We start from the raw sequence: 21,093 nt of genomic DNA, 5'->3' as shown, positions 1-21,093 counted from the left end.
TTGTGTGTTTATATGTTTTTATATTTGCCACCTCTAGTGATCAGCTCTAAACTTCTGCTTTTATCAGACTGATGTTGTACTGATGTTTTATATATTTTGGAATATGGTTCTAGATCTAGTTATACAACATGTTTGTTAAGCCAGTTTAATGAACTGGAAACAACCAGGCTTGATTTCAATCAGCCTTGTAGGGCTGGGCGATATGACTAAAAAACTCATATCTCGATATGCTTTTGAGAAGTGGCAATATACGATACAATATAATGTAAACTTAACAAAGTACAATGGCAGGCCACTGCCCATCTTTAGACACAGAAATTAACTATAATTAATATCTGTAAGTTTTACATCGTCAGCATATCCCTTACTGGTAAATAAGGTACCATTTGAAAGCTTAAAATGTATCATTTTTAGCAATCTTATTTTATCTTAAAAACATAAAACATTGTAGTTCTGATCAATTCTAATTAATTACAGTGTTTAATTACATAATTAGCATAACCACATTTATGCTGTCCGTTTTACTTCAAATCAGTGAGCATAAAAAAAGTTCAGTATTTGATAATGCTTTGCTATCATTGCAAAATAAAAGCGCATGGTAAACAGCAGCACCGCGACCCAGATCAACCACACAGCATTAAATCATAACCACTGCTTACCTGAGCTTCTCTTTTTTGTAAATGTTTTCCTTCATGTTTCCAGAATATTTTCAGAATATTTACTGCCTATTTTGCACAAAACTCTACTCTGTTGCGCATCATCCCTATGAAGGCCGAACCATTTCCAGACAACTGAACCCCTTTTAAATATTAGTCTGACTGATGCTAGTACCGGTCAGTATGAGCTTAAATGCCACATTGTTAACTGAAATTTACATGAGATAAGAATAATAGAGCCGCATAGCTTGTAATATAATTCGTTTGCATATTACATCAATTAACATTAGATAATATGTGATAATATTCAATATTAAACGTTCAGATTGATGCCATTTCATGAGGTGTATAATATTCATAGCTTCATCATATCACAGTGACTAAACAGCCTGTAATATTTGAGGTAAAACTGCCATGTTTTCAACTGTCTGAACTTTTCTGAATGAAAATCATAACCCTGCTTTTTTTTTAATTTTTTTATTGTGTTTAGACGCCAGGGATGCCAGTTCAGTAAGAATCATGCAGATGGCATGGTCAGGGGCCACCGTCCTCATAATCATCACATGTTTATGGGTTGGTCATCGAGACTTAGTGGAGAGCTCTCTGGTCCTAGGTAAGAGTAAATCCTTTGTTTTTTTTTCAGGAATTTAAAATTGCTCTACCAGAGGTACACGTTTACGCGTCTACACCCTTTTACTTTATTATTCACTATAATATTTAGAAATATAAATGTGCAGATTATTTTATGTATTTTAAACCTCTTTAGTTGGTTTATTGGTTAACGATCAACATGTCGAACTTGCCATTTTAATGGCTTTTCACAGTGTACCTCTGGTTTTAGGTGCGTCTCTATTTTCTTAAAGTGTCTGTCTGTGCAATTGACACCGTTCATTTCAGAGTGAAAGACATTGTGTACAAAGTTGTGCTGAACATTGAACTGCACTTCTGAGAATGCATGATTGGCTCAACCCTTCACAGCAATACAATCCACCTTCAATCTGTAATCAACTGTAGCTTTTATTAAAAAGGTGTAATAGTCATGATAATACCTTCTTTTTTTTTTTTTTTTACTTTAATTAGTGTATAAACCTAAACTGATTGGTAACATTACTTTTCAAGGTACTTTTTGTTTTACCTACCATGAAAAACAAACCTTTTTTTGGACTGTTAAGATAATAAGCACTAGTTCTACAAACTGAGATGAGATTTTAAGCAGAGATTCATCTGCATCTGATAAATGGCTCCCCAGTGCACAGCTAATTGGTCGTAATGCAACCACAGCTTGGGTCATGCATGATAGATCAAGTTTTTATTATAGCCAGCTGAAAAACATGTCAAGCTCATCTTGAAAATCATCAACAAACAGCAACTAAAAGATGCTAAATCACTTTTATAGAGCCGGGGAAATACATTATGAAAACATTAGATTATATTCATTCTTCAAAATACATTGTTAATTAGGAACTCGTTTGACAGTGGGTGTTATCAGGAACTGGGATTTTCATGCTGTAGTGTTTCTTGCTGTAGTGGTAAAAGAGATGGTTGTGCTTGTAAGATGTAGGAGGGTGTTGTCTATATAGATATAGATCCTGTAATATTACATCACACTGTAAGCTATAAGACTAACTAACTAACTAACTGAGTGTGTGATTATTGTATACATACCTTCAGCATGTATGACACGAATGGGGCGGTTGCACGAAAGATGATCAGAGTCAGACGAGGGACGAGGGTTTAGTAGCTTGTGTATTAGATGATTTTCTGTAAAAATAAAAATCCAGTTGAATTATGTAGTTATTGTTGTAGTTGTTAAATGTTGTTTTCTCTATTTCTTTACACAATTATTGGAAAAGTTTCATCTCTTTTATAGTGTATAATTGAACTTAGGCTGGAGTAAAAACATGTGGTCATTCAGTAACAGCTGTAGAAACTCCGCTTGTACACTCAGCTGTGCCCTGATTTGCAAAAGTGACCAATTATTTTGTTGATTATTTAAAACAAACCCAAAATTTTCTGTTTTATTAAACCAGCTGTTACTTGGTGCTGCTAATCTGCTGGATATAAGCTGGATAATATAAAAATGAGCCACCTGGTGAAATTACACACACACACACACACACACAAACACACACACACACACACAGAGCAGCTGTGTGTAAATTTGTTGCTGTTTCTGTGTATTTTTTGTATTTTATTTATTAATTGCTGTGAATATAGTAGTTAAAAGAGAACATTTTTAAAATGAGTTATTTGACCTCTTTGACAGGATGTGCAGTTAAATTCAGTTGGATTCACATACAGTTAAAAACACAGTTTTTGAATAATAATGATTCCTAAAACTGTACAGAAGCTCAATACAATAAACTTTACAATATTATAACCTTGTGGCATGATCTTCTTATTACTTGCTTGTAAATAGTTTTTTTCCCACAAAGCTAGCATGCACTTTTAAATTGGGGCATTTAAAATGGGGAAACAAGCTCTATTTATATGTACACAGAAAAGTCACCAGCTATAATTCATTATAATCAGGGGATTATTCAATGGGGAAATAAGAGCCCATGCCCCAAAGTTAAATAACATGATAGAGCTCTAAACACCATTATATTAGTAATCCAAACTACTTGGTGTATATTTTTGACCCAGCAGATTTTACAATTGCAAATCTGCCATGACAAACATGTTTCTTTAGAACTGAATGTAAAACTGTAAACTGCGTTTCTTATTTTGAAGGCTCTGCAGACTTGGTTTTGATCCTGACTTTTTTGTCATTGTAGACAGAAATATTGATGAAAGTATATGATTAGAACTAGTCATTAATAATAATAATAATAATTATTATTATTATTATAATTCTAAATAGGGATGCAAATTTGGCCAATTTCTTTGAACTGATGAAAATTTTTTTGTGATTGTCATTAGCCAACAATTAACTGTTAACGAACAGGCTGATAGTGTACAGTTTAAATCTAAAGCACATCAGTGAGTTTAATATCAATAAGTCTTACAGGCTTTATTGATTAATAAACAAAGCAAACACTGTGAGCAGAACCAGTCCAGCATTCAGATTGTAAACAGTAGCTGGTAGCGAACAGTTAATTACAAGCACTAACTAAACATGCTAATCATATAAGAAAGATGCAGTCATTATATTAAAGCATTATTATAAGACAGATTTCAAACTTCATACTGGAGCACGATGCAAAGTATCCACATTGTTTTTGTTCAAAAATAAACCTATAAAATCACAAATTCACACAGATCTGCATGTGCAGAGGTTAATGTTCTAGTTTCTAATAGAATGTATGTTAGCAATGTTGGCATCTCTGTGTTTGAAAAATTAACATTTTTAAGACAAAGGATATCCGAATACTGAAAGAAGGTGCAGTCATCAGAATAATGGAACTGTTACAGCAGAGTCCAAGTAAAACATTAATATACATTCCAGATTAAGAAACAGACTTTAAATAAAGATCAGATATCACCCTGCTACTGGGTATTGTTTAAGGAACAGATGATGTGTGATTAATTGGCAAGCAGTAGGACAAATGTATTTTTAATCAGATTCTGCTTGTTAATTAAAAGTAAAAATGTATGGTAACCATGGTAACCTTTTTGCTGAACACTGAATGTGTCTTTCATCAAATTCTTGACATTTGCTTTAAAAATGTCAGTAACAATATCATTTTATTTCATTTTTTATGTTTTCACTTCTGATTTATACTGGTCATGGTTGGTCCAGTTACCCCTGGAATCACTGGGTGCCATGCGGTAACACACCTGTGACAGGACGCCATTCCATCTAGGGGCCTCAGCCACCCCAGACATAGCCAATCATCTTTGCATGTAGATGCCCAACCAGTCAATAGCACAGTATACAGTGGTACCTACAGTGGTGGTGTTGAGTTTAAAAGACATTGAGTTTCAAGGTATTTTTTCCCATAAGGATGTTTGGGAAACCTGTTAATGTGTTAATGTGTTCCATGGTCCCATGGACTTTTATGTTCTTTTTATTTTAGTCTAATGTAAAATAATGGGGTTGTTTTTGACACTTATACACTGAAAATAACACAAATATAATATAAAACACTGAAATTAAAAGCTGATTCTTACAATTTCTCAGAACGCAGAGCTGTAACACAAGTTTAAAAGTGAAACAGGAGGAAAATGTGGAGCTTTCAGAGTGAATCTGACGGTTATTCCACACAAATGCAGTTTTGTCTCATATTTACACTTTGATGATGTTTTACCGCACTGCTCAAGCCAAGCACTGAACACATATTTAAATATTTTAAATACATATTTAAAAAACAAACTGAACATGTTGAGTTTAAGGGAAACACTGAGTTTAAGGGTACCAATTTTTTTGACGAAGGGTGTTGAGTTTCAAAGATTTTGAGTTTAGAGGACGTTGAGTTACAAGGTACCACTGTAATATCTTAAACTATTACCTCGCCTATTACTTTATTAAACAGAACTTGCCAGCTCTTTCTAGCTGTTAAAAGTATTTGTCAACATGTTAGTACACAATCAGTGTAGCACCTTTTCATCTGGACATTCTGATGTCTCATGTAGACAACATTCTTCTGTGTGGTTCAGTGTTTGGAATGAGCTCTCCGGCCTCCTCACTCTCTCAATCAGTGAACTATCAATTCATTGCAGCTATCTTGATTTTCAATCTTCTCCCTAATTCACGCCTGACAGTGTGATGGCTCTCAAAATCACCCTCTCATTTAGGCATTTTCTCCTTTATTGCCTCCTGCGCCCCTCGCTTCTTTGAACCTCTCGTGTTTACCTCACTTGTTTCCAGCTACCCGTATGTCTTTTCTATTTTCCTGTTCTGGTGCCCAGGAAACAATTTACTTGTCGACTTGCTTGGCGTGCCTCTCGCTCTCCGGATCTGATGTTCTTTGTCTTTGTGTAGGTGTGATGCCAGTAATTTCAGGCAGAGGCAGCCGTGCTGAGTTTTGTTTTACCCCTGCACGACTGCATTGATGACTGGAGCCAGATATAGCAATGCTAATGAATGAGCCTGAGCCAGAGCCAGACCTCCACTTCAATTCTCCCAGCCTGATGCGATGCCTCGCCATGACTACTGAGCTGCAAAACGATGTTGCAGCTTCACTGAAGGCCGATAACAATTTGGAAATGGAAAAAGAAATTAAACATCCCTCAGAACAGAAAGAAATATGTAGCGTTTGTGAGCACTGATTTCTTTTGATGAGAAGGACCTTGTTTGTAAAGATAAATTGTGTCATCTTTGCTTTAGTATTAAACAATGATCGACCTTCTGATGTTGCAGCATTGCAAACAAATATTAACATTAGACTGAAATAATACTTCATTTTTATACTTTTAAACTTCCACCTCTGAGCAAACTCAAAACTTCACTCACCATTTAACAGAAACACACACACACACACACACACACACACACTTCAACACTACGTATCTTCACATGCAGTGACATTTAACAACTACAACAATAACTACATAATTCAACTGGATTTTTATTTTTACAGAAAATCATCTAATACACAAGCTACTAAACCCTCGTCCCTCATTTCTGTGAAGGGCCTGAACATGTTTAGCACAGTGGTTTAGTTTTCTTCTTTGTGACAGTATAAACCCCAAACTAAGATAAATAGCACCGTGCTGTCAAGATTAAAATCAATTCAGCATGAATTCACAGCGATTCTCCTCATTCTCAATAGGACTGTTTATCCATCAGATCTGGCATGATTCCTCTTTCTGTCCCTCCTTCTGCTATGAAACTGCTATTTTTGTTGCATTTTTTTTGCACTGGTAGCTCTAAAAAGATGCATTTTGAAAGTCTTGAGATTGGAAAACAGAATGCATGACATGTTTGGGGTGAAATGCGGTGTCTGCATGGCTGGCTTTTGGTTTTTGTTAAAATGGTATTATGGAAACTATTCTCATGCTTTTTAAAACAGAATTCATGAATTATAGATCACATTTTTAATAGATTTACATTTTAAACTTTTTATTTTAAGGTAAGCTGGACATTTGACCATTTCATATAGGTCATATGGTGTCATATGGTGTACCACTGGGGGGGGGGAAACTTACTACAGTTTAAGTTCTGTCTATTTATATATTTAATTTTAAGCATTTTTCTCCCCTTTTACTCCCTTTTAGCGTGTCCAATTGCCCGATTGTGTCATGCTTTCTCTCCACCAATGCCGATCCCCGCTCTGATTGAGGAGAACATGTGGGCAGCAGCCGTATGCATCTTGTCACCTACACTTTGACGTGTGCAGGGCAGATTAGCACTGTGTACGGAGAGACACACCCTGAGAGCACTCTTTTCCCATCTCTGTGCAGGTGCCATCAATCAGCCAGGTCATAATTTAATTTAAAGAGGCTTTTTAATATCTCACCCATATCTGAACAACAGGCCAATCGTTGTTCATGTGGATGCTCAGCCCAGCCGGCAGGCAGAGCTAAGACCCGATACGAAGTATTCGAGATCCAACGTGTGTTTTTACCACTGCGCCACCTGAGCGTCCTGAGTTCTGTCTATTTACAGGCCATTCCACCAAATCGGTGCCATTTCTGTCCCCAGGACATTATATGTATAAATGTATATTAGTATTGACTCTAAATGCATTTTTAATTGAGCAAAGTGTGCAAATTTAGGATATACAGTTCCCCACTCTCTTACACCACACTTTACACTGGTATATAATAAGAAAAATCTTTTAGATATCCTTTTTTCCTTGCATTGTTTGGTGATTCCATATCCCATCTATGTTTCTGATATTTATTTTCCATAAGAAATTTATAATAATGGGGTTAAAATACATGTTTTTGTCATGTTCTCAGGTTTTCACTTGTCCTGTTACCTTTATACAACATATTCATTCATATTAATATTCCACCTTCATCAAAAAGGTTGAAATCAGATGGCGCTAAATCCGGACTATAAGCTCTCTCTCAGTCTTTCAGACACGACCAATTACTACTCCAACCACCCCCACTGTTTCCAACCAAAATATAAAAGTGCAGAAACTTTTTGAAAATCCCTTGTATATTTTATACTTATTTTTAGAGTGATCAGTGTTTCACAAAAGGTAAGGTTTTAGCTAATACTACTTTATTACACATCTCCTTGTTTATTGGAAAGCCAAGAACTGTTGCGCTAAACAATACAAGTTTCAAAGCACCACTAGGGAAGCATATCACAGCTTTAACTCTCAGAGACCCTGCACTTTCAGACCTGCCATTCATTGCTTTAGCCATGCAACATCTGCTGTAAGCATACTCAGTTAGAATGATCTTTCAGAGATTGCTAATGCCAGCTCTTCGTATTGCATATGTTCCCCAGCACTACCACACTCAAGCATTCGGTTAGTGTCCTACCTTTAGTGATGAATATGTGGTTAATAAAGCACTATAAGAATATTGAATTACACCACGGTCTCCGCGACCTTTTACAAAATTAAAGAACCAATTGTGCGTGGCGGAGCGGCAGCTTCATAACAGGTGGTATCAGGACAAGGCCTGAAGGAGAATGGATTCTTCATGCCTGCGCACTGCTACTAAACTTGTTATAAGTGTTATTTACTTTGGTCAGGGCTTCAGAGTTCACCCTTGTTCATGAGAAGGGAAAATTCATCTTTGCGCTTTTACTTCATGAAGGTGTTCAATTATGCGTGCGGTGGAGTGTTGCTAATTTTCTGCAGTGTTATAATGTCACCACGTCTAATAATTGAGACTGAGAGACAGAAATAAGCGAATGCATTCTTTTAGCCACATAAAGCTTTTTATTATGCCTGATTGCTTTGTATTTTTTCTCCAAATAAAAGATGTATTTATTTCTTAGAACTTCAACGTCATGTTTTACACACATTGGTTACATTAATGACAGAAACGGTAGTTACTGGTTACACAAGATTCATCAATTCAAGTCTTTGTCAAACACAGTCATGGACAATTATGTATCTCCAATTTACCTCACTTGCACGTCTTTGGACTGTGGGAGGAAGCCGGAGCTCCCGGAGGAAACCCATGCAGACATGGGGAGAACATGCAAACTCCACACAGAAAGGACCCTGGCCGTTCCACCTGGGAATCGAACCCAGGACCTTTTTGCTGTGAGGTATCAGTGCTACCCATTGCATCTGAAGATTAAATCTGCTTTGCAAATAAATATTACATGCAATCATACAGTTTTGGCGTTTGATTTGGTTATTTAAAAAAAAAATGGTTTCAATTTGAAAGGAAATAGAGTAAAATCTGAACACATCATGTGCATTTATTCTACGCCGTACTGTCCACCTAAATGACAGGCAATCTAAGTGGAAACGTCTCCTTTTGGCACACAGAAGGAGAAATAGGTTTTCGTATTGGATGAGAGAAATGATGTAAGCACTGCTTCGTTTAACCCTGGACTCTCAGCTAGAGTCATCATACATTACCCTGTAGAACACTCTGCAAATTGCTTTGTAATTGTGTTTGTGTAAAAAAACGCCCATTTTAGCTCTGCATTTTCATTCTTTAATCTAAGGAGACGTGCAGAATACTTGAGGAAGAAGCAAATACGCCCCGCTAATAAAGAGAAATAATAACACACTCTATTATAAATTAGCACGGAAATGTCAAGAGAGGTGCTGTTGATATTGACACTAAATGATCCTACGGTATGTGACTGTTCATAGCTTATGAATTAGGGCTACTGGCATAAAATTCAAGCTTTTGGTTTTTATTTTACGCCCTGAGCATTAGGTTATCGCCTCCTATATATATTTTACTCGCTCTTAAGCTGAGCACATTGTTATTCCGTAGACATCGTCAGCACAAGTTATCCTTTCTACAATCTCTGTTTTTTATTTTGTCCCTTGATAACCTTACTGTGTCAAGTGCCCTGCAGTCTTTCTTTGTCCTCCAGATTTGAAAGCAGCGTTTTTCATTTTTATGAGCGGTTTGGAGGACAATTCATTATGAAACGGCACAAACAGAAACTGAAAGTTGTTAAATACTCCCTGAAACCATGCATCTTTAATATGTGCACTATGTGTATTAAGTCAAAGTTGCACATCTGCTTTAAATTAAAGCAGAAACCCAATCATGAATTTAAAGCAGTGTACCGGTGTTGGATAAACAGTTAAATATACATGATGGCTGATCAGCATCTTCCATGTAGAGCTACTGAGTTTGTACGGTCACACATGATATTGAGAAGAGTGCTGGACTGAGGCAGCTGAACATCAATTAAATTTACTGCTGACAGCACAAACAATCATTTACCTCCCACACATTCAAGGTATCCAAGGGATCCAAGGGACATCTAATAACTTTTTACATTTATGCTTGATTTGCATTCTGCACTTCTAATGAATTTTATTAAATGAGAAAAGTTTTAAAAGTGTGCTAACTTAGACCATATAAACAAGCAGCCGACGTGGATTGACAGCTTGAAATTATTGTCACGCTGCACAAATAGTTTCCTTTTAATTAGAAACCATATTCAGAGGTGGTGAAGGTAAGTTTAAAGTATTAATAGATTATAAAATAAACATTGGGTCTGTTCGAAAACCTAGTAAGCTCTTTACATAAACTGCATTATACGTCATCCTATGTGCTTCAGAGAAGAACTCTGTTCGAATTTCTAGGTGCCTTAAAATGCTGCCTTATTAGGTGCCTTATTTCAAAGTTGTAATCTGACTGAATAACGAGGGCGCATTCCATGCTTCCTTAGCGGTGAAGGCAATTCCAGCATTCAGTGCGGCAGAACTTTTCTCACAAAAAATGACAAACATGGCGGACAAATGCAGAGCATTGAATTCTTTTCAAATGTAAATAAATTCTAATTTCTTTTTAATTTGTTTAAAGGTGCACAAGTGTCATTTATTTGCAAATTTGGGCTCATCAGTGACAGTTTAACCATTTCCGGTAAACGGAGGGAGAAGTTAGCTGGCATGCTAGTGGGTTGTGTTGCCTCAGCCCATTGGTTTGAATGGCCTGAGGCTAACTGTGTTAGCTTATGAAGCGAAAACTGTGGTGACGTAATCGCTGTCTAAGTAGTGCGTCTAAATAATCTGTGTTATGAGTTTGATGTCTTATTCGAATCCTCTCTACTTATGCAGCTACCCAGGTAGGCAGTAGACAGCAAGGCAGGTTACAAGATAAAAGCGTCTGCTAAATGCTGTAAATGTAAATGTTTATATAAGAACAGATAAAAGAAATAGAAGGCCATGCCTCAACGTTTATTAATATTAAATAACCTAATACACCAACAAATACATAATCTTAGATTGTATGTTTGACTCTGTATACTTATAAAAGATCTACAGTGCCTTGCAAAAGTATTCAGCCCCCTTGAACTTTTCAACCTTTTGCCACATTTCAGGCTTCAAACATAACGATATGAAATTGTAATTTTTTGTGAAGAATCAACAACAAGTGGGACACAATCGTGACGTAGAACGAAATTTATTGGATATTTTAAACTTTTTTTAGAAATAAAAAACTAAAAAGTGGGGCGTGCAATATTATTCAGCCCCTTTACTTTCAGTGCAGCAAACTCACTCCAGAAGTTCAGTGAGGATCTCTGAATGATCCAATGTTGACCTAAATGACTGATGGTGATAAATAGAATCCACCTGTGTGTAATCAAGTCTCCGTATAAATGCACCTGCTCTGTGATAGTCTCAGAGTTCTGTTTAAAGCGCAGAGAGCATCATGAAGACCAAGGAACACACCAGGCAGGTCCGAGATACTGTTGTGGAGAAGTTTAAAGCCGGATTTGGATACAGAAAGATTTCCCAAGCTTTAAACATCTCAAGGAGCACTGTGCAAGCGATCATATTGAAATGGAAGGAGTATCAGACCACTGCAAATCTACCAAGACCCGGCCGTCCCTCTAAACTTTCAGCTCAAACAAGGAGAAGACTGATCAGAGATGCAGCCAAGAGGCCCATGATCACTCTGAATGAACTGCAGAGATCTACAGCTGAGGTGGGAGACTCTGTCCATAGGACACAATCAGTCGTACACTGCACAAATCTGGCCTTTATGGAAGAGTGGCAAGAAGAAAGCCATTTCTCAAAGATATCTATAAAAAGTCACCTGGGAGACACACCAAACATGTGGAAGAAGGTGCTCTGGTCAGATGAAACCAAAATCGAACTTTTTGGCCACAATGCAAAACGTTATGTTTGGCGTAAAAGCAACACAGCTCATCACCCTGAACACACCATCCCCACTGTCAAACATGGTGGTGGCAGCATCATGGTTTGGGCCTGCTTTTCTTCAGCAGGGACAGGGAAGATGGTTAAAATTGATGGGAAGATGGATGGAGCCAAATACAGGACCATTCTGGAAGAAAACCTGTTGCAGTCTGCAAAAGACCTGAGACTGGGACGGAGATTTATCTTCCAACAAGACAATGATCCAAAACATAAAGCAAAATCTACAATGGAATGGTTCACAAATAAACGTATCCAGGTGTTAGAATGGCCAAGTCAAAGTCCAGACCTGAATCCCATCGAGAATCTGTGGAAAGAGCTGAAAACTGCTGTTCACAAACGCTCTCCATCCAACCTCACTGAGCTCGAGCTGTTTTGCAAGGAAGAATGGGCAAAAATTTCTGTCTCTCGATGTGCAAAACTGATAGAGACATACCCCAAGCGACTTGCAGCTGTAATCGCAGCAAAAGGTGGCGCTACAAAGTATTAACGCAAGGGGGCTGAATAATATTGCACGCCCCACTTTTCAGTTTTTTATTTCTAAAAAAAGTTTAAAATATCCAATAAATTTCGTTCCACTTCACGATTGTGTCCCACTTGTTGTTGATTCTTCACAAAAAATTACAATTTCATATCGTTATGTTTGAAGCCTGAAATGTGGCAAAAGGTTGAAAAGTTCAAGGGGGCTGAATACTTTTGCAAGGCACTGTACTATAAACCCAAAGGTAAAGTATGGTGTGTGTTCCAGTCTTTCACTCACAGCTGGGATAGAAATCCTATTAAACATGAAGCTGAAATATGTATGTAAATTTTGACAGTACATGTACACCCTTCAAATCACACTTATATGATGGGCAAAGCAGAAAAAATGCCAGTGGGTGTCAGTTCCTGTCAGGTGTGTAATAAAGTAGCCGCTGAATCTATAGCAACACTTTATTGAATGCATGAATATGACCTTTATATTCAAAGTCCTTCAAGAATGGAAAGTAATCAGAATATCTCATTCAGATTTGGGGAAATAAATTTCCAGGTCCTTTCTGTGCACATGAATGGCTTCTTGTTTTCAAAGAGAAACTTTTTCCATTTTCCTTCAGCTTAAAGTTATTGTTTCATGCATAGATCTCTCAAGGAGAGGCTATTTCCATATCTGCTTTTTTTTTTACATTAAAACAAACCTCACATAGTGGCGTGTGTTATTCTCTTTCCTCCAGTACTGAGAGCTGTTTTATTCTGAGTTATTTCAGAGGACATTCGGTTAGCAATCTGCATAAGAAACATTCTGTAGCTTTTCTTGGCTATAGTTTATCCATTCACAGTTGAAGTTAAAACTTTACACGTACTTATAGCTCGACTGAAGTCTTTTGTTGATGACATGGATGAAGACTTCTTTTAAGTCCATAGCAGTGTTGCTACATGAATCCTTATGAAGCATGGCTAGTCAGACTCACACACTGCTGCTAAGCTGACATTAACTTTAAGGGGTTCTTATATACTAGTTTTTTAAGCATAACCTCGCTTGACTATGTCATCCATGTTTCAGCAGCTTCTATTCTTCATGCTTTTAACAAATAACGTGCCGTTTATATATTTTTTTCTATTTATTTATGTATTTTCTCCCAGTTTAGCATAGCCAATTAGTCTTCCCCAGCTGGGGATCCCAATTGCCCCCTCAAATGCGTGTGCAGTTTTTCGACCCCTACTTTTTTGCCAGTTGTGCTCACTAGATGGCGCCCAGCCAATCGGTAGCAGAGCTGAGATTCGAACCCAGGACTTTAGAGTCTTAGCGCTGGTGTTGTAGCGGAATATCAAATTTTACATCAAATTTTTGATGTGAAAAAAACGTTGACATCAAATTTGACATCAAATTTTATATCAAATGGTGCCAAGCCGACCGGTAGCAGAGCTGAGATTCGAACCAGGGAGTTCAGAATCTCAGCGCTGGTGTTGTAGCGGAATATCAAATTTTGCAATAACCAACAAGAAACGTCCAAATAAATTCAAATTTGTGGAAGTTTTTTGGTTGAAGTTTGTGTTTCAATTATTGAGCCATGTAAAAACAACAGTTGCAGAAACCACAAAAATCTCAAGACTGCGATCACTGACACTTTTCTTCAAGTGTACGTGAACTTTTTCTTCAGCTAACAAACCCAGTACCAAACATAGTCCTCAGTGGTCTGAGAGAAAAACAATTTAGAAGCTGTTTTACCCTATGGGCGTTGGTTTTTTCCCCTTTTCTGGCTCTCCATCATGGATCAAGCTCTGCCTTTTGTTAACCTAGAGCAGACAGGTGTGTTAGTCAGACTGAGCAGGTCCATGATTGGAAATCCATGCTGCTACGTGACAAGCAGGTCAATGTGCAGCTTTTTCTTTTCCTTATTCTACCATAATTATGACCATTTATTTTCCTTCAATTCTATAAAAAAATGTAGAAAAATGTGACTCACTTTCTCATAGTTTTGTGCTGTGTCTGTTTAGCTTGTGTATTTGGTAATTACTTGTGGAAGGAACATTTATTTTTTCCTCGCACAACTGTCATTTCCTGCTGATAGGTTTTGTGGAACCGTGCCAGGCCTGTCAGGAGGTACAAGATGAGTTGCTTGTTGAGTTTTTTTTCCCTCCCTTTAAAGATAAATGCTTCTCTCACGTCGGTGGGATTGTATTATGATGGCTTTCAGAATCATCTTTGCATAATGATTGCAGGTTTCATTATGGCTAGATTCTTTTTATTGAGCGATGGCATAAATAAGCAGAATCTCACCAAAGCTCCCAAAATGATCGAGACCCTTGAAATGTGGCATTTAGCAAAGCTTTTCAAAGCTAAATTATCAGTCCCTTTCACTCAGGAAAGATAATAAAGATTCTCGAGCTTGCTTTGCTAGCTCTAACTCTTCCTAAGAGAGATGATTTCAGTCTTTTCATTTGTCAGTCACCACCACCGTGGAGAGTCCAGACTGGGATGTAATTGTGAGCGTCCCTGTGCTCCCTGGACGTGCCTTAGTACTTTGCATAAGAATAGTGTAAAGAGAACCAATGCTGAAATGAGTGACACTTGAGCTTTTTGTCTCCGTTTCTTTTTTGGCTCTGATGCTGAGAGACTGCGTATCGTCCACTAAACAATAAATAAAGGGAATCATTTCACAGCCTCTTTGTCCTTTTTTATTCACTGGTGTGTCAGATACTGAAGTACCTGCTAAGTACGTGGAAGAGAGTGCTGCCAAAATTCGGTATTAAAAAATCTAAATAGATCTGTGCCAGCCTTCAGTGACAACAGTTTAATGACAAAATTTGCATCGCATAAACAGTTCTGTAATGTGTAGAGAGGACTTTTGGGATAGCAGGTGTTAGAAACACATGTGTGAGGATTACAGTGATGATTCAGAACAAGCAGAGAGCAGAATAAATCTAAAAACAAGTTTACAACCATAAGAATGAACTAACAACAGAATCATTAGATTAAAGCAGGTCTATATAGCAGGCTCAGTAATGCAAATGCAAAAAGTTTGTGAGGCACCGAGGATGTTATCAGATTTCTAAGGGATTTTTTAATGACTTGTGCTCCGCACAGACAAATTAATGCATACCAGATAAAAGGGAAGTTAAAGCTTCACACTGCCTGACTTTAAAGTCTCTGAATCGATGCTCTGCTCACACTGTGAGACCTTATCGCTTGTCATCTGGTTTTTGAGGGTGTTTGGGTATGCACACTTTGCAATCGATCATATTTGAGACTCGCACAATACATTATCTTTTGCCTGGAAGAATAAAGGATTAGTGGAAAGTGCAGAATCACAAATTCTTCTGCATTTTTAAAAGTGTAAGAACCATATAGCTAGCTTAATTTACAACCCCAAATCAGAAAAATTTAGGACAATGCAAATAATAAAAAACATATACCTGGACTTTTATTTGATTGCAGACAGGATGAACCTGAGATATTTCATGTTTTTTTTCTAGTTAACTTTATTTCATTGATTAATAAACATCCATTCTTGCATTTCAGGCCTGCAACACATTCCAAAAAAAGTTGGGACAGTAAAGAATTTATCACTTTGTAATGCTGCCATTCCTTTTCACCACACTTTAAAGATGTTTTGGCACCGAGGATACCAAGTGATTTAGTGTTTCAGCTTTTATTTTGTCCCATTCTTCCTGCAAACACGTCTTAAGATGTGTAACAGTACGGGTCGTCATTGTTGCATTTTTCCTTTCAAAATTCTCCACACATTCTCTACTGGGGACAGGTCAGGACTGCAGGCAGGCCAGTCCAGTACCCGTACCCTCCTCTTCCACAGCCATGCCTTTGTAATGTGTGCAGCATGTGGTTTTGCACTGTCTTGTTGAAAAATGCATGGATGTCCCTGGAAAAGACGACGTCTTGAAGGCAGCATATGTTGCTCTAAGATCTCAATGTACTTTTCTGCATTAATGCTGCCATCACAGAAGTGTAAATGACCTTTGCCAAGGGCACTGAAACAGCCCCATACCATGACAGACCCTGGCTTTTGGACTTGTAGCTGATAACAGTCTGGATGGTCCTTTTAGTCTTTGGTCCGGAGCTCACGGCATCCATTTTTTCCAAAAAAGACCTGGAATACAAAATACACATTTCCACTGTGTGATGGTCCATCCTAGATGCCTCCGAGCCCAGAGAAGTCGAAAAATAATTGAATAAATAAATAATAAGTTGGATGGATTTGCTGCGGAGGTGCAAGATACATGGATAAGCTATTTCCAAAACATTGAACGAACAAAGCAACTTAAAGGCAAGAATAACCAACCAGTCTGAAAATCAATTAAAGTCAACATTTCCAATTTTAACTGCGCCATGCTACAACACATGGCATTGCTGCTGCTGCCAAAGAGCTGAAAGGGTGTGTCCCAAACCACATAATACTTACTAAAAAGTAGTGACAGTAGCAATAACATTAGTGGCAGACTAATCTAAATAGTGTTTAATATGGTAGCATGCAATCTGAGATGCCACCAAATTTTTGGGTTACACGATCATTCTAGCTGCTGCTGCTCTGTTTTATCTCATGGTCATTATGGAGGTCACACTGCATCACAGAGCACCAGTATCTTCAGACGTGCTAAATACTCTTATAGTCTGCAACTGGAAACTTGTGTTAAATTAGAGTGTTCCAGCTGTTTACATGCACATAAACACAATAATGAGATAAACAAAATAAAATAAAATGTATTTATAACACAACAAAAAGAGAGAAATGCTAGAGGATCTCCTGCGAGCTGGTGGGTCTCTGGTCTGGAGTCATTAGTGTTTACTGGTGACTGTTTTTCCAAAATAGCCTGCAGTCTACAATACACTTAAATGCTTAAAACACAAACAAATAAGCACGTTGATGGAGTTGCTGCAACAGGCTGTCGTCTCGCACAGCGCCAAGAGTGTTTCTTCATTAGCAATACCAGAGTAATTACTCCAACTCCAACACTGCATTAATGTTGGTAAGAGAGAATTATATAAAATAAACATTAATCTCCTCTGGCAAATTTGCTGCGTACATTAGATGTGCTGCCCCCTGTGTTATACACTGTTATACAAACGCTCAGACTTCCTGGACCAAGTTTAATGCTTTGTTGAGTGGTAGCTCAGCGGTTAGGCCGCAGGACTAGTAATCATGAGGTTGCCGGTTCAAGTCCAAGTTGCCACTGTTGGGCCCCTGAGCAAGGCCCTTAACCCTCAATTGCTTGTATTGTATTCAGTGATAATTGTAAGTCGCTTTGGATAAAAGTGTCTGCTAAAGATTGCAAATGTAAATAAAAATATGTTTACACTTTAACTATAGGGAATTACCCTCTGCACATTTTAATGCACATTCATTTCTTTTTTGCTAAATTTAACATACTGGCAATAAAACGTTGGGGTACATTTAATGTTTGGTGTTTAATTTCCAAATTAAAACTGGGCTTGCAAATTACAGCAAAATTTAAGGCTGTTTCCTGTAGAGGATGTTTATTTAAAATCAACAAAATTTAAAACGTACCCGAAGGTGTCTGGACGTTTGTATATGACTGTAAGTTTAATGAAGCTGCAAAGTGGTGCAGCCACATTCATCTGAGTTTCATAAATGTATTTAATTAATAGCACCAATAAAATGAGGCAAACACCTCTGACTCTAACAAATCCTGCTGATTAATTAGTCATAATGAAGGCCACTGTATTTTAATTGATATTCAGTTTGGCGTCTTTCTGTGATGCTGGGTGGACAGAGAAGCCAGTGCATGATATCGACAATCATTTTATTTGGGTTTGGTACAGACAAAGGCAGGGGTCTAGAACAGGAGAGCTCTCTTTTTCTCTCCCTCTCTCCCTGAGCCCAGGAAACGGGAACATGAATCAAAGAAAGGAGCCAGAAACTAAGCAACAGCAAAGAGGAATACAGGAATGCAACTTAAAACAAATACATGATACAAAAATACACAAAAACTCTTTGTAATCCAAGGAGGGGTATTTTATCAGCTCCACTTAGCATATAGAAGCACTTTGTAGTTCTACAATTACTTACTGTGGTCCATCTGTTTCTCTACATTATTTTTAGCCTGCTTTCACCCTGTTCTTCAATAGTCAGGACCCTCACATGACCACCTCAGAGCAGGTATTATTTAGGTGGTGGATCATTCTCAGCACTAAAGCGACTCTGACATGGTGGTGGTGTGTTAGTGTGTGTTGTGGTGGTATGAGTGGATAAGACACAGCAGCGCTGCTGGAGTTTTTAAACACATCACTGTCACTGCTGGACTGAGAATAGTCCACCAACCAGAAATATATCTAGCCAACAGCACCTCGTGGCAGCAATAGATGAGCGATCGTCTCTGACTTTACATCTACAAGGTGGACCAACTAGGTAGGAGTGTCTAATAGAGTGGACAGTGAGTGGACACGGTATTTAAACACTCATACCAGCACAACACACACTAACACACCACCATGTCAGTGTCACTGCAGTGCTGAGAATGATCCACCACCTGAATGATCATGACCATTAAAGAACAGGATGTAAGCAGGTAAAAAAAAAAAAAAAAAAGCACAAGTGTATTCAGTTAACAGGAGCAAATCACAGACCAGAGGTAAAGACACAGACATGAAAACAAATCAAGGTGTATCAGGAGCGTTACTATCACTATGGCAACCAGGGAGACCTGGGAGGTCTTTTTGTGTTACACTTCATTTTGGTGAGGTTTAATGACTTTAATAAATGTGCCTAATTCCCCTGGTGCATTTTCTAAGGATTTATCGTGTATCTTAAAGGTATAAATCAGTGATGAAACTCTTCCATTTACTCATGCAAGTATTGCTCAATCCCTATTAATTCCAGTTTCACAGTGTTTTTACTATCCTTTAATATACAGATAGGGTTTTTTCTTGGCTTGCGAATGGAACAAGTTTAGGAAATGAAAAACTACACTGAATCTGCACCGGCTGGCTTTATCAGTCCGCTGCTGCTGCCTGGTCTGTCTTATCTTTATTGGGACTGTTGTCTGGAGTCTGTATGCATCATACGATGAGCTTTTCGGACTTTAAGAAGAGAGGATTACTTTCAATAACATTTTTATCTGAGGAAAGTAATAAAGCAGGAGAGCTACATATATGCCGTCTGGAAGTTAATATAGAATACGGCTTCACTGATCTCATACATCTGCTTATTCTGTTCAGTGTTTCAGCTGCTGTTTTCTGTAGAATTTCTAGTACACGTCGTAGTTTTGACAGATTAGCATAACATTAGTCACAGGATCTTTTACTTCCAGCATCATTGTAGCCACATTAGCACACCTCTTCTAAATATTGACTTTAGGTTTCAGACACCTATTGCAACCAGGTGTGCAAATTCAATTCTATAAAATTGACTAAGTGCTGTCAAATTTATGGTATAAATAATACATTGTGGTGTCCATAATGAATTTATACTTTTGGATTACTATGCACAAAGACATGCTGTCATGCTGGAACATGAAGGACCTTCCCCAAACTGCTGCCACAATGTTAAAAGCATATAATGTATTTTATATAATTCACTTTATACCCGTTAGCAGTGGGTGTGACTGAAACACCTGAACTCACTATTAAGGTTTGGTGTTGTTCATATAGCGTAGAAATTGTGTATAATCATAAAGAATAAAATATACATGTGCTGGAGCCTATACCAGCTTTTCAATGGGCGCAAGGCACACAGTAACACCCTGGATGGGGCGCCAGTCCATCGCAGGGCAGACAAACATACACACACACACATACAGGGGTTGGACAAAATAACTGAAACACCTGGTTTTAGACCACAATAATTTATTAGTATGGTGTAGGGCCTCCTTTTGCGGCCAATACAGCGTCAATTCGTCTTGGAAATGATATATACAAGTCCTGCACAGTGGTCAGAGGGATTTTAAGCCATTCTTCTTGCAGGATAGTGGCCAGGTCACTACGTGATGCTGGTGGAGGAAAACGTTTCCTGACTCGCTTCTCCAAAACACCCCAAAGTGGCTCAATAATATTTAGATCTGGTGACTGTGCAGGCCATGGGAGATGTTCAACTTCACTTTCATGTTCATCAAACCAATCTTTCACCAGTCTTGCTGTGTGTATTGGTGCATTGTCATCCTGATACACGGCACCGCCATTGGATGCACATGGTCCTCCAGAATGGTTCGGTAGTCCTTGGCAGTGACGCGCCCATCTAGCACAAGTATTGGGCCAAGGGAATGCCATGATATGGCAGCCCAAACCATCACTGATCCACCCCCATGCTTCACTCTGGGCATGCAACAGTCTGGGTGGTACGCTTCTTTGGGGCTTCTCCACACCGTAACTCTCCCGGATGTGGGGAAAACAGTAAAGGTGGACTCATCAGAGAACAATACATGTTTCACATTGTGCACAGCCCAAGATTTGCGCTCCTTGCACCATTGAAACCGACGTTTGGCATTGGCACGAGTGACCAAAGGTTTGGCTATAGCAGCCCGGCCGTGTATATTGACCCTGTGGAGCTCCCGACGGACAGTTCTGGTGGAAACAGGAGAGTTGAGGTGCACATTTAATTCTGCCGTGATTTGGGCAGCCGTGGTTTTATGTTTTTTGGATACAATCCGGGTTAGCACCCGAACATCCCTTTCAGACAGCTTCCTCTTGCGTCCTCAGTTAATCCTGTTGGACGTGGTTTGTCCTTCTTGGTGGTATGCTGACATTACCCTGGATACCGTGGCTCTTGATACATCAC

The 21,093-nt window shown here is 38.3% G+C and overlaps 1 protein-coding gene across 1 annotated transcript in view; it reads left to right on the top strand.

Moving 5' to 3' along the window:
- The window catches only part of robo1 (roundabout, axon guidance receptor, homolog 1 (Drosophila)), a 287,956-nt gene that overhangs the window by 35,708 nt on the left and 231,155 nt on the right, over positions 1–21,093 (top strand). Inside the window, 1 exon segment of the mRNA XM_063016378.1 lies at positions 1,147–1,269. Within this exon segment, the coding sequence (XP_062872448.1) occupies positions 1,176–1,269 (94 nt within the window). The 5' untranslated portion in view covers positions 1,147–1,175.

The sequence above is a fragment of the Trichomycterus rosablanca genome, chromosome 20 (assembly GCF_030014385.1).
Source record: "Trichomycterus rosablanca isolate fTriRos1 chromosome 20, fTriRos1.hap1, whole genome shotgun sequence".
Lineage (NCBI taxonomy): Eukaryota > Metazoa > Chordata > Actinopteri > Siluriformes > Trichomycteridae > Trichomycterus > Trichomycterus rosablanca.
Note: the sequence above shows the minus strand (reverse complement) of the source record. Positions and strands in the feature narration are given on the sequence as shown.